This window comes from Mustelus asterias, chromosome 25 (genome assembly GCF_964213995.1).
Source record: "Mustelus asterias chromosome 25, sMusAst1.hap1.1, whole genome shotgun sequence".
NCBI classification, from domain to species: Eukaryota; Metazoa; Chordata; class Chondrichthyes; order Carcharhiniformes; family Triakidae; genus Mustelus; species Mustelus asterias.
In genome coordinates this window covers 4,688,416-4,702,256 of record NC_135825.1, presented here as the reverse complement: position 1 = coordinate 4,702,256, position 13,841 = coordinate 4,688,416, and the positions used below count along the sequence as shown (strand labels likewise).

Genomic DNA, 13,841 nt, shown 5'->3' with positions numbered 1-13,841 from the left:
AGATATACTGATCTGGGACTGCAGATACAAAGGTCTAGGGGAGCAAATACTCAAATCCAGGGGTGCAGAAACACAGATCTAGGGGTGCAGATGCACAGATCCGGGGGAGCAGATACAGAGCTCTAGAGGTGCAGATACACAGATCTGAGGATGCAGATACACAGATCTAGGGGAGCAGATACAGAGCTCTAGTGGAGCAGATACACAGATCTGAGAGTGCAGATACACCGACCTAAGGGAGAAGAGACACAGGCCTAGGCAAGCAGATACATAGATCTAGGGGAGAAGATACACAGATCTAGGGGAACAGATACACAGAGCTAAGGGTGCAGATACACTGATCTAGGGTGCCGATACATTAATTTAGAGGATGCAGGTGCATTGATCTACGTGTATGGATAGACTGATTTAGAGATGGCAATCCTCTGGTCTACAGCCCTAGATCAGTGTAGCTGTATCCCCAAGATTAGTGTATCTGCACCCTGAAATCATTGTATCTTCATTCTGTGTCTGCATCTGTGAGATCAGTATGTCCGCACCCTAGCTCAATGTATCTGCATCCCTAGATCAGTTTATCACACCCTGAAATCAACATATTTGCACTCCCTATATCAATGCATCTGCACCCCCAGATCCCTGTATCTGTATTCCTAGAACATTGCATTCCTCTCCCAAGATCAGTGTATCTGCACTTTGAGACCAATGTCTCTGCTCTCCATAGCTCAGTGGACCTCCAGCTTCAGATCAATATATCTGCAACCACTAGACCCCCAATAGTTTTTCTATTTTGGCGTTAGAGTGAGGATAAGGTGTTTCACCCCGGGTGTGATTCTATGGACACACTAAGAAGCTTTTACCAAAACAAACTTTATTTAACAATACAGTTCAGCTATAACAAATGAATTAGCTTAACTTTTACCAAGTGAAATACTTAAACATGACAGGATACAATTCCTAACTGCTAACCTATCTCTATTCGTTCCAATTCAAGCAATATTCCTCTTATAGACTTGAACTCCTCTTCAAGACCAGTTAGCCACACACAGGCTTATGTGCTCAAACTTGGGCTGCCTCGAGCTTCCAGAACACCTCTGGAGAGAGATAGAGAGAGACCTATTTCTCCTAGCAAGTCCCAAACAGCAGCCTCCAGAGAGAGAGAGACAGAGACAGAGACATCTCTTGCTTCTTTCAGAAGCCGGCATCAACTGCCTGTTTATGCCTGTAATCCTAGCTCCTCCCCTTGAGCACACGGCTGTCTCTCTCAATCAATCTAATCAAAACCCTACTCTGAAACTTCAAGGGAAAAACCAAATAAACAAAAATGCATTAACTCAGAATAAAACAAGCACTTCCCCAGCTAAAATCAATCAATAGCCTGCATTCTCATCACGTGAGCTGCCCAGTGCAGACAACTGTAAAATAAAGCTGAATTTTAAACATACCCCTTGCAAGCAACATGATATAGTACATTTCTTCATCACAATGCCAGTATATCTGCAGCCCTGGATCAGTGAATCTGCTCCCCTAGATCTGTGTATCTAAATCAGTATATACGCAACTCCTAAATTAATGTATCTGTATCCCCATGATCAGTGTATTTGTACCCTGAGATCAGTTTCTCTGCATTCAAAGATCAGTCTTGCAACCCTAGAACAGTGTATCTGCACCCTCTACATTTATGTATCTGCATCTACAAATCTGTGTATCGACACCCCTACATAAATGTACTGCACCCTAGATCAACGTACCTGCATCTGTTAGATCAATGTATTTACACCATGAAATCAGTATATCTGAACATTCTAGATTAGTGTATCTGCACCCCTAGGTCAGTCTGTCAGCATCCCCAGGTCAGTATATCTGCATCCCCAGATCAGTATATCTGAACTCACGAGATCAGTGTATCTGTATCTACAGTTCAGCATATCTGCACCCTGATAAGTATACTGCACCCTAAATCAATGTACCTCCAATGTGAGATCAGTGTACCTGAACCTTCTAGATTAGTGTATCTGCACCCCTAGATCACTGCATCGGCACACACTAGATCAGTGTATCTGTATCTACAGTTCAGTATATCTGTACCCCTAGATTAGTGTATCTGCACCTGAGATCAATACATCTGCATTCCTAGATCAGTGTATCTGCTCCCTTAGCTCAGTGTGCCTGCATCTCAGGATCAGTGCACCCACATCCCCTAGATGGGTGTGTCAGCACCCTGATATCAGTGCATTTGAAGGCCTAACTCAGTATATCTGCATTCCTAGATCAGTGTGTCTTTACCCCTGTGTCAGTGTATCTGCACCCCCGAGATCAGTGTTTCTACATCTCCGGCTCAGTGTATCTGTGCCTTGAAGTCAGTGTATCTGCCATTACCTAGATCAGTATCTCCGAACCCCCTAAATGTATATCTGCACCCCTAGATCACTGTATCTGCACTCATTAAAGTAGTGTGCCTGCACCCCTTAATCAGTTATCTGCACCCTCTAGATCCATGTATCTGTGCCCCAAATCATTGTATCTGCACCCCTAGATCATTGTATCTGCACTCCTAGATCACCCTATCTGCACCCTAGTATACTATATCTCCATCCTGTCATCAATATATCTGCAACCCTAAATCAGTGTATCTGAACCCTCTAGTTCACTGTATCTGCATCCCGGTATCAGTGTATCTACATTCCAGATCAGTTTCTGCATTGTGAGGTCAATCTATCTGTATTCCTAGATCATCATATCTGCACCCCCTAGATCAGTGTATCTGCATTCCTAGATCATTCTATGTGCCCCCCAGTGTAGCCGCATCATCTAAATCGGCGTATTCACCGAGGTGTATCTGCACCTTGAGATCAGAGTATCTGCACCCTGAGATCAGAGTATCTGCACCCTGAGATCAGTGTATGTGCACCATTAGAAATTGCATATTTGAAAGGCTTCCGCACGTGTTTATGAAACCTGCAGGTTTGGGTACACAATGTGCTGCATCTGGTGTGTAACCTTTGCAATTTACTGCATCTAATGTTAAATTGGCACAAAAGCAAGAATTAGACTCATTAAGCTAACAGGACCACACGGGGGGTGGTTTGGCATATCAGGCTTTGTAGGTTTTGAATTTAAAGATTAGCACACACAGAGTGGGAAACGCTCGGTCCATGTACTAGATCAAAGATTTTAACATTGCAAAGGCTAGTTTTTAACTCCAGATATTGACGTCTCGACGCATATTGTTTCAATTTAGAAAATGAGCCTTTAGAAATTGCAAAGTGGGATCTGCATAAATATTCAAATCATGAGAACACGAAGATAAATGAAGCGTGTTAATCAAGAAGGTTATCAAACCCAATCCTGCAAAAATTTCCCTATCAGCGACTCTACCGTGTGGCATACTTCCATCTGGTAAGATGCTGCTTTGTGCTGTGGTGGTCCGTTCTGTGTGAAGTGTTGCCTGCCGTGCTTCAGGCACAGCAGTCTCTGATGCTTTGTTGCAGAGGACAGAGGCAGAGAAAGTGGCCAATTCGCTGCTCTCTCTTTTTTCTGGGCCCTCGTGTCACCCAGCCGGGCTTTTCATTCTTGCTCTCCTCTCCCAGTGCCCTCCCTAACAGTCAGCCTCCACAGGTCACGGCTGTTAGTGACTGTCCCCCAGTTGTCAGTGTCAATATCACCACCTTCGCATCTCACTCGCCCATGTCCTTGCAGCTGAAGCATGGAGATGTCCAGGAGGATGTGGTCCGCGGCCAATTTACTGTATATAAGACTTCTGGGTATACAGCCATCATGTGGAGATGCCGGCGTTGGACTGGGGTAAACACAGTAAGAAGTTTAACAACACCAGGTTAAAGTCCAACAGGTTTATTTGGTAGCAAAAGCCACACAACCATCATCCATTGCTAAAAACTGGCAAGTCACATTGGAGCTTTATAGCACCTTGGTTAGGCCGCACTTAGAATGTAGCGTTCAGTTCTGGTCACCACACTACCAGGAGGATGTGGAGGCTTTGGAGAGGGTACAGAAAAGATTTACCAGGATGTTGCCTGGTATGGAGGGCATTAGCTATGAGCAGAAGTTGGAGAAACTTGGTTTGTTCTCACTGGAACGACGGAAGTTGAGGGGGGGGTGGGGGGGCGACCTGATAGAAGTCTACAAGATTATGAGGGGAATGGACAGGGTGGATAGTCAGAAGCTTTTTCCCAGGGTGGAAGAGTCAATTACTAGGGGGCATGGGTTTAAGATGTGAGGGGTAAGGTTTAAAGGAGATGTACGAGGCAAGTTTTTTACACAGAGGGTGGTGGGTGCCTGGAACTCGCTGCTGGGGGAGGACGTGAAAGCAGATACGATAGTGACTTTTAAGGGTCATCTTGACAAATACATGAATAGGATGGGAATAGAGGGATATGGTCCCCGGAAGGGTAGGGGGTTTTAGTTCAGTCGGGCAGCATGGTCGGTGCAGGCTTGGAGGGCCGAAGGGCTTGTTCCTGTGCTGTCATTTTCTTTGTTCTTTTCTTTGTTCTTTAAACGGTTCTGATGAAAGATCAGTGACCTGAAACGTTCACTCTGTTCCTCTCTCCACAGACGCTGCCAGACCTGCTGAGTTTTTCCAGCATTCTCTGTTTTTATCTCAGACAGGTGAAACTGGCTCTCAGCTGGATGGTAAAGCGAGCAGCTCGTAAACCGTGCTGAGGATTCTTTTTCACCAACTGCAGATTATTTGTCCAAACTCAGTCCCAATAACCCAGCCCAGGATGATTGCATTCCAGGCATAAGAGCGGGGGATTTGGTTTGATTTGATTTATTATTGTCACATGTATTAGTATACGGTGAAAAGTATTGTTTCTTGTGCGCTATACAGACAAAGCATACCGTTCATAGAGAAGGAAAAGAGAGAGTGCAGAGTGTAGTGTTAAAGTCATAGCTAGGGTGTAGAGAAAGATCAACTTAGTGCGAGGTAGGTCCATTCAAAAGCCTGACAGCAGCAGGGAAGAAGCTGTTCTTGAGTCGGTTGGTACGTAACCTCAGACTTTTGTATCTTTTTCCCAACGGAAGACGGTGGAAGAGGGGCTGGATAAGACCTCTGTCAGAGTCGGTGCAGACTCGATGGGCTGAATGGCCTCTTCTGCACTCTCGGGATTCTATGATAACATTCCCACGATTTCAGCAATGAGTTGGAACTATTAATCCCCAAGGCACCTCTGATTGTAACCATTATTATAAGCTAGATCCAACTTCCATTCTGATATTTATCCAATACAGCACTAGATGCCGTCGTTTCTGTGGAGGGGCAAAAATCCACTTGCAGCCTGGTTTCATGCTTCTTAGCTTTGACCTGCATGAGGGTCAATGATTTTGCCACAGTGGGATGTTGTGCATCAAGTGCAGTTGTGTGATCCACCACCACTATCTAGCAAAGCAGGAGCTGAGTGTGGAAGTTTCACTGCCAGTACCCAGCCTCTGCATTACCAAGATCCCCTGTAGTGTCTCCTTGCAGTGACACATGGCAACAGGGCACGACGGGGCCCTAGGCTGGATGGCAGGGGATCTCGGAGGAACCTTAGATCTTCAGTGATGTGGTATAGGACCACTAGTGTGTAGTGGCATCCATCAACCAGATCCGAGATATGAGTCAAAAAATACCCACTGCCTGTGGGTCTATCTCAGGAGAGTCAAAGGAACTGGAGTGGAGTGGCTTGTGACCCCCTTAAGTAAGCAACTTCTGACAACTCCTGCAACCAAATGAGTTCCGGGCATAGGATCTCACTTCCTTTAATTTTTTTTTCATTTATGGGACATGGGTGTCGCTGGCTGGGCCAGCATTTATTGCCCATCCTTAGTTGCCCGAGGGCAGCTGAGAGTCAACCACATTGCTGTGGCTCTGGAGTCACATGTGGGCCAGACCAGGTAAGGACGGCAGATTTCCTTCCCTGAAGGACATTAGTGAACCAGATGGGTTTTCCGACAATCGACAATGGTTTCATGGTCATCAGTAGATTCTTAATTCCCGATTTTTAAAAATTAAATTCAAATTCCACCATCTGCCGTGGCGGGATTTAAACCCGGGTCCCCAGAATATTAGCTGAGTTTCTGGATTAATAGTCTAGCGATAATACCAACAGGCCTCCCCAGTGCAATGAGATGCTAATATTGGGCAAGTCCGTGTCACCAGATCCTGCCCAGGCTATGCAACCAAATAACAAATGGAGAGAAAGCTCCTCCCTTCACAACAAATGGACTGGACACTTCACCCTAATCTCAATAGTGAGGGAATCAACATGGGAATTGCAATTTGTGGGTCATAAGCCCAGCTCGACGGGTGTAAAGGAACAGCAGCACCAACGATGGAAAAGACCATTGCGTCCTACTGGTCAGTCATCACCCACCTCAAGCTGGGCATCTCCCAGCCAATGGGTATTGACCCGCCAAGTTTCACCTTCCTCTATAGGTATGTGAGGATTAAAGATCCTGCCCTGACAAGCAGATGGCAAATGGGTACCTGAGAAACCAAAGGTGCAGACAGTCCAGCTTGGAACTGGAACATCAAGATGCTGTGTCCTGGCATGAATGGGGACTGAGGACATTGGAACGGAGGAATAGGAGTGGGCCATTCAGCTCATCGGGCCTGCTCTACCATTCAGTTAGCCCATGGCTGATCATCTACCTGAACCCCACTTTCCTGCACTATCGCCATATCCCTTGATATCATTAGTCTCCAGAAATCTATCCATTTCTGTCTTGAATAATGATTGAGATTCCACAGCATTTTGGGGTCGAGATTCTCCATTCTCTGAGTGAAAAAATTCCTCCTCATCTCAGTCTTACAAGGCCTGTATTCTGAGATTGTGTCCCCTGGTTCGAGACTCACCAGCCAGGGGAAACATCCTATCTACATCCACCCTGCCACATCCTGTAAACGTTTTGTAAGTTTCAATGAGATCACCCCCTCATTCTAGGAAACTTTGGGGAACTCAGACTCAGTCTCCTTAATCTCTCCTCGTAAGACAATCCTGGCGTCCCAGGGATTAATCTAGTGAACCTCTGCTGAGTTGCAGTGAACAATCCCACCTGACTTCACCAACATATCGAGGCTGCTTTCCCATCATCCCTTGCAAGTAGAAGGGGATGCCAATCAATCAGTTTTGACCTTGTGTCCCCTCGTTTTGCATTCAGCAGCCTTTAGATGAAGACAATGGTGAGAAATCAGGAGTTGGTCATCAATGAAAAGGGCTAGGCTGTTCTGAGCTCTTTGCATGTTTCTAGAATTATCTCCTGGAAGAATATTTCTTAACTTTGTGACATAACAGTCCTCTTTCTGCCTCATCTAACGGAACTATGACATCTCTGTTAAAATAGAGAAGGGAAGTCATGTAGAACAAGTATCATTTGGAATATAGGTCGGCCATTCAGCCCCTTGAGTGTAATCTGCCACTCAATCAGATCATGGCTGGTTTCATCCACCTGTGATCCCTGTCCCTTGATAATATCACCAAACACACACCTAGCAATCTCAGTCTTGAAAAGTCCAACTTCAAAGGTTGGCAGGAAAGATGATCGCTGGACAATGGGATATCTTCCAAGAAGAGAAAGCTTGACACAGTTAAGGTATATTCCTTCAAAAGGGAAAGGCAGGGCAAACAAATCCAGAGGGAAAAAATAGAAATCAAGATAAAAATGAAAATGTCTGCTTATGGCAGATGTCAACTGGAAAACACAACTGAGGAGCAGACTGAATGTAGAAGGTTCAGAGAGGAGGTGGAAAAGCAAATAAGAGAAGGAAAGAGGGGGTATAAAAAGAGACCGGTAGTTAACATAAAAGAGAAACCCAAAGCCTTCTATGGCCATCTAAATAGCACAGTAAGAAGTCTCACAACACCGGGTTAAAGTCCAACAGGTTTATTTAGAATCACAAGCTTTCGGAGCACTGCTCCTTCATCTCCACCTCAAAATCATTAGGGTATGGATAGATGGTGTGGACAAAGTAGATAGGGACAAGCTGTTCCACACAAGAAAGGATCAAGAACGAGAGGACAAGGATTTAAAGTAATTGGCAAAAGAAGCAAAAATGATATAAGAAAAATCTTTTCTACCACGAGCAGTTAAGGTCTGAACATGCTGCCTGAGAGTGTGGTGGAGGCAGGTTCCATCAAAACATACAGAAGAGAATTAGAGCTTTATCGCTAAAGGAAGAATGTGCAGGATTACACAGAGAAGATGGCCCAGAGGTATTACCGCTAAACTGTTAATCCAGAAACTCAGCTAATGTTCTGGGGACCCGGGTCGAATCCCACCACGGAAGATGGTGGAATTTGAATTCAGGATAAAATATCCAGGATTAGGAATCTATTGATGACCATGAAACCATTGTCAATTGTTGGAAAAACCCATCTGGTTCACTAATGTCCTCTGGGGAAGGAAATCTGCCATCCTTACCTGGTCTGGCCTATATGTGACTCCAGATCCACAGCAATGTGGTTGACTCTCAACTGCCCTCAGGCAATATATTCTGACCCAGCCAGCAACACCCATTCCCATGAATGAATTAAAAAAAACAATGGCTTGAATGATGCCATCTTGTTCTCAATTCCCCCATTAGAGGAAATAGTTTATTCATTTCCCTGCGCCATCACTCCTCAACCTCCTTTTTTCTCTTATTCATTCATGGCATGTGGGCATCACTGGCTAGCCCAGTATTCATTGCCCATCCTAATTTCCCTTGAGAAGGTGTTGGTGAAATCCCTTCATAAAGCCATATGAGTGCCTGTCAATTTTATGCAGCTTGTCCTCATAATTTAAACACTGTTATCATTCTGGTGAATCTGCACTGTAACCCCCTCCACATCCTTCCTGCTGTGTGGAGCCCAAAACTGAGTGCACTTACAGCACATGAGGTCTGAGCAAGTTGAGTGTTTGAGTGTCAAGATCTTCAACAGTAATTAAGCGAAGACTACGGGATAAAAATAGAAATTAATGAAAAACAAATTTAAAATAGATAGAAACAACTCTTCACTCAACGAAGCAGTTAGAATAATTTGAAGTACAGGATAGGAGAGATAAAAACATGAAGGATATTTTGAATGGAACCAAGAAATTAACTTTAATTATCTTTGCCGGTTCTTTCCATTTTTTACGTTTTAATGTTCTCATCATATTTCAATAACAGGAAATTGTTGAACACTCAGCCTGACTTTCCCATATTCAAATTGAAATGGACACTTTGGGCCCGATTTTACCATTTGGAGTCTAAGGGCCGGATCCGGGCGTATTACAGATCCGAGCCTGGAATCCTCTTTGCAGCGCGCCCATATGCTTTCTGCCAGCTCTGGTCCGATCCGCGTAGTGGGCGGGGTTTAGCGCTGCCGGAACGATCGGAGCTCTGAACTGCGCATGCGCAGTTCGAAAAAAAATCTGAAGCAGCGCGCCCGGGCGGGAAAGAAAAAACAGCAGAGAGAGCAGAGAGGGGGGGAGGATGGACTTGGGAGAATCTTGCAAACTGAAAATAATGTAGCATCTTCTTTGTGCTGCCTAATTATCTATGGGAAAGGTAATTAAACTACAGTGTCCTAGTGAGCAATTAGTGACCTGTGTAATACATGTGTGATCTGTAACTGGATTGTTGATGTCCCTGTAGCCATGAGCCAGGTGCTCAAATGTTCAGAGTCATGTGGTGAACTTGGAAGAATTGTCCCCGTGGTGGAACCTGGTTGGAAATAAGATTCAAGGAGATTACTAAATCTGGGAAATCAACCATAGTGAAAAGAAGTTTGTATTGGCAACTCTTCTCTCACATTCCATGGCAGATGTGCCCCTACTTATGAATGTGATTTGCATGGACAACATTGGGTGCAGCTACTCTGCCTCTGGAGCAGCCTTGGATCCTTGCTTTCATCTTGTTTTCATCTGAACATTGCACAGAATTAGAGGAATTCCCTTTGCAAGATAATGTCAAAATTATAATCGCAGGAACTAAAAACCTGACAGTCAAAAATTTGGGAAAATATTTCAAAGTATGGATGGGGGGATAGATATTTTGAAATATCCTTCTCCCCCATCCTCCTCCACACAACCAGAGATCCATCTGAGCCCACCCCGCTCCTCCGGCGGACGCCAGCGGAAGGCCAGGAAGGTGCTGCAGGCTCTTGAAGGACTGGAGGTCGGGAGGATGGTGGAGGGAGGCCAGTGATCGAGGTAGGTTGGGGGTGTGCTCAGCCGAGGGGGGCCTGCCTCCTAGTGGGTCCGATCCCAGGGAGGCGGGGGGGGGGTCTGCCGGGGGGGGGCCTGCCTCCTAGGGGGGTCTGATCCCGGGGGGGGGGGGTCTGCCGGGTGGGCCTGTCTCTCAGGGGGGTCTGATCCCGGAGGGGGGGGGGTCTGCCGGGTGGGCCTGCCTCTCAGGGGGGTCTGATCCCGGGGAGGGGCGGGGTCTGCCGGGTGGGCCTGTCTCTCAGGGGGGTCTGATCCAAGGGGGGGTCTGCCGGGGTGGTTAGGGGGGGGGTCTGCAAAGGATGGTCAAGGAGGATGGGCTTCGGTGGTTCCCCTGCAGAATAGAAATCCGCTTCGGATTTTTATTCTGCAGGTCGCTTACAGCACGGATCCGGAACGGACCAGAAGACGGTAAAGTGGGATTTGGCGGTAGAGATGGGTGCGCAGTTCATTAAGTCAATTTAAATGCATGCTAATGCATTTAAATTGTCGGGCCGCCTGATTCGGGCACAGACCGGACCCGCGCCCAAGTTGGGTGTCGGTAAACCCGTGATCTGCTCGGATTCAGGTGCAGATCGCGTTAAAGGCCCAACGCCCAACTTTACCGCGATTGAATTTTTGGTAAAATTGGGCCCTTTGTGTCCCCCAGAAACTTTGACTATCCGTATCTATGCTGTAGATTAGATAAATCACAGACACCTCGAATCAAAGTCCAGTTTATTAAATAGTTTTTTAGTTAAAGTTTATTGATTAGTGTCACAAGCAGACTTACATTAACACTGCAATGAAGTTACTGTGAAAATCCCCTAGTCGCCACACTCCAGCACCTGTTCGGGTACACTGAGGAAGAATTTAGCAGGGCCAATGCACCCAGCCAGCACATCTTTTGGACTATGGGAGGAAACCGGAGCACCCAGAGGAAACCCATGCAGACACAGGGAGAACGTGCAGACTTTGCACAGACAGTGACCCAAGCCAGTAATCAAATCTGGCACTTTGAGGCAACAGTGCTAACCACTGTGCCACCATGCCACCCACATTCTTGTCTCTGAATCAGAAAGGTGTGCATTTAAGTCCCATGATACTTGAATATGGCATCTAGACCAAGTGAGTGTTGAGGGAGTGCTGCACTGGCAGTGGTGCTGTCATTCAGATAAGACATTAAACCATGGCTTGCGGAAAAGCAGGGACTTCTCGCTAGTGGTCTGGCCAATTTGGGGGAGGCGATGGCCTAGTGGTATTATCACTAGACTATTAATCCAGAAACTCAGTAAATGCTCTGGGTTCAAATCCCACCACGGCAGATGGTGGAATTTGAACTCAAGTAAAAACAAATCTGTAATTAAGAGTCTACTGATGACCATGAACCCATTGTTGGAAAAACCCATCTGGTTCACCAATGTCCTTCAGGGAAGGAAATCTGCCGTTCTTACCTGGTCTGGCCTATATGTGATTCCAGAGCCATAGCAATGTTGTTGACTCTCAACTGCCTTCCAAGGGCAACTAGGGATGGGCAATAAACACTGGTCAACCAGTGATGCCCATTTTTTTAAAGTTAAAGTTTATTTATTAGTCACAAGTGGGCTTACATTAACACTGCAATGAAGTTACTGTGAAAATCCCATGTCCCACGAATGAATAAAAATAAAATCTATGTCATCCGGTTTCCAAATCTACCTGACCCCCATTTATAGAATCCCTACAGTGCAGAAGGAGGCCATTCGGCCCATCGAGTCTGCACCGACCACAAGCCCACCTGGACCCTATCCCCACAACCCCATGCATTTACCCTAGCTAGTCCCTTTGTCACTAAGGGGCAATTTAGCATAGTCAATCCACCTAACCCAGACGTCTTTGGACTGTGGAAGGAACTGGAGCAAACCCACACAGACACGGGGAGAATGTGCAAACTCCACACAGACAGTGACCCAAGCTGGGAATTGAACCCGGGTCCCTGGCGCTGTGAGGCAGCAGTGCTAACCACTGTGCCGCCGTGCCGCTGTTGTCAGTGCAGGCTTGATTAAAGGACATTAGTGAACCAGATGGGTTTTTCTGATAATCGACAATGGTTTGATGGTGATCAGTAGATTCTTAATTCTCCTCCGTTTAGCATGAAGCTTTTGGGTAGCCTTATGTGACTCGATGCAGTTACCATCCTTCAACAGTCTCATTCTTTCCTTCCTTCTTTCTTTCAGGGTCTTTGGGCACAGCGGGAAGAGTTTGCAACAAGTTCTCCCGGGATACAGATGGATGTGAGGTGATGTGCTGCGGTCGGGGCTACGACACCACTCGCGTGGTGCGAGTCACAAAATGCGAGTGCAAGTTTCACTGGTGCTGCGCTGTCAAGTGCAAAGAGTGCCAAGAGACGGTGGACTTCCACACCTGCAAAGCGCCCAAACATGCAGACTGGCTCAAGCAGACATGATTTCGCCCAGCAAAGCCGCCTTAATCTGGGATATGCGTGAAGGCACGTGGCATTTTGGGGAGTTGTAGTTTAGCTGCATGGCTTTTCTTTTTAATTAATATCCTGTGAAGCACTAAAAGAATGGACTACACCTCCCAGGAGACCATGGTGAACCGCTGGATATGTTCAGTAAATCATCGCATATTCCTTATCAATAGGGGGAACTGCAATATAAAGCGTAAATCCTGAACCTTATCATTCGCAATGTTAATATCTTTTTTTCCGAATGGGACAGTGCAACTGCCCATTGAACAAGAGACTGTGTAAGGTGAAGCACAGCTTCTGTAGTTGTCACGTGATGAGGAGCTCCCTGTAACACCGACTGCATGCGACTAATTTCTCCAACCTGGTTTTTTTTTCGATTTTGATTTTTTTATTATCGGTTCATCAATGCCTTATTAATAAGTGGAAAAGCTGCTGTCCGTTCGATCAATCAGAAGGACGTGAAGCTGCAATTCTGTTCCAAACACAAAGGCCTGCACTTTCCGAAGGCAACTGTATAACTCTGTATTAACAAGACAACCTGCACTATCAACATTAGCTACAAGAGGATAGCAGAGAGGGAGAGAAAGCAAGTGGGATTGATGGAGAGACTTGCCTGGTTATGACTAATCTATCTGTTGATTCTAACTCACATCCATAACTACAGCCTTCAAACTGTAACAGGAAGCCTGCGACATCATTAAGAATGAGGTTTAACTCCGGTTTGCTGCTGCTGATTTCACTAGTGCAACTCACCTGAATTTTTTTATGGTTTAAGAATGTTTTTTTTTAAAAAAAAGAATATTGTAATAATTCTTACACTGCTATCTGCTAAGTATGTTAATGTTTGGCAGGCTGCAAGTGCCCTTGCTACAGTCATAGGCTGATGCAAAAAGAAATGCATTCTACACTGTGCTGAAGGCACCCACCTGAGTACTTTGTTTGTAATTTCGCAAACAAATCTTTTTCTAATTAAAAGTTAGGCTGAAGCCCATGTTCTACAATGTGTGTCGTAGGTTCCATCTCCAATCAGAAGCGGAGAAATTGCAATCTCCAAATTAGAGTTTAGTCAATTTAAGGTTCAAAGTTTTAAAGTTTATTTATTAGTTTAAAGTTTAAAGCTTATTTATTAGCGTCACAAGTAAGGCTTACATTAACACTGCAATGAAGTTACTGTGAAAATCCTCTATTATGTTGCAGCTGTATAGAA

The 13,841-nt window shown here is 45.5% G+C and overlaps 1 protein-coding gene across 1 annotated transcript in view; it reads left to right on the top strand.

Moving 5' to 3' along the window:
• The window catches only part of wnt2bb (wingless-type MMTV integration site family, member 2Bb), an 85,734-nt gene extending 72,114 nt beyond the window's left edge, over positions 1-13,620 (top strand). The window contains exon 5 of the mRNA XM_078242002.1: positions 12,381-13,620. Coding sequence (XP_078098128.1) covers positions 12,381-12,610 — 230 coding nt within the window. The 3' untranslated portion in view covers positions 12,611-13,620. The remainder of the gene's footprint in view (positions 1-12,380) is intronic.
• Positions 13,621-13,841: the final 221 nt, after the last annotated feature.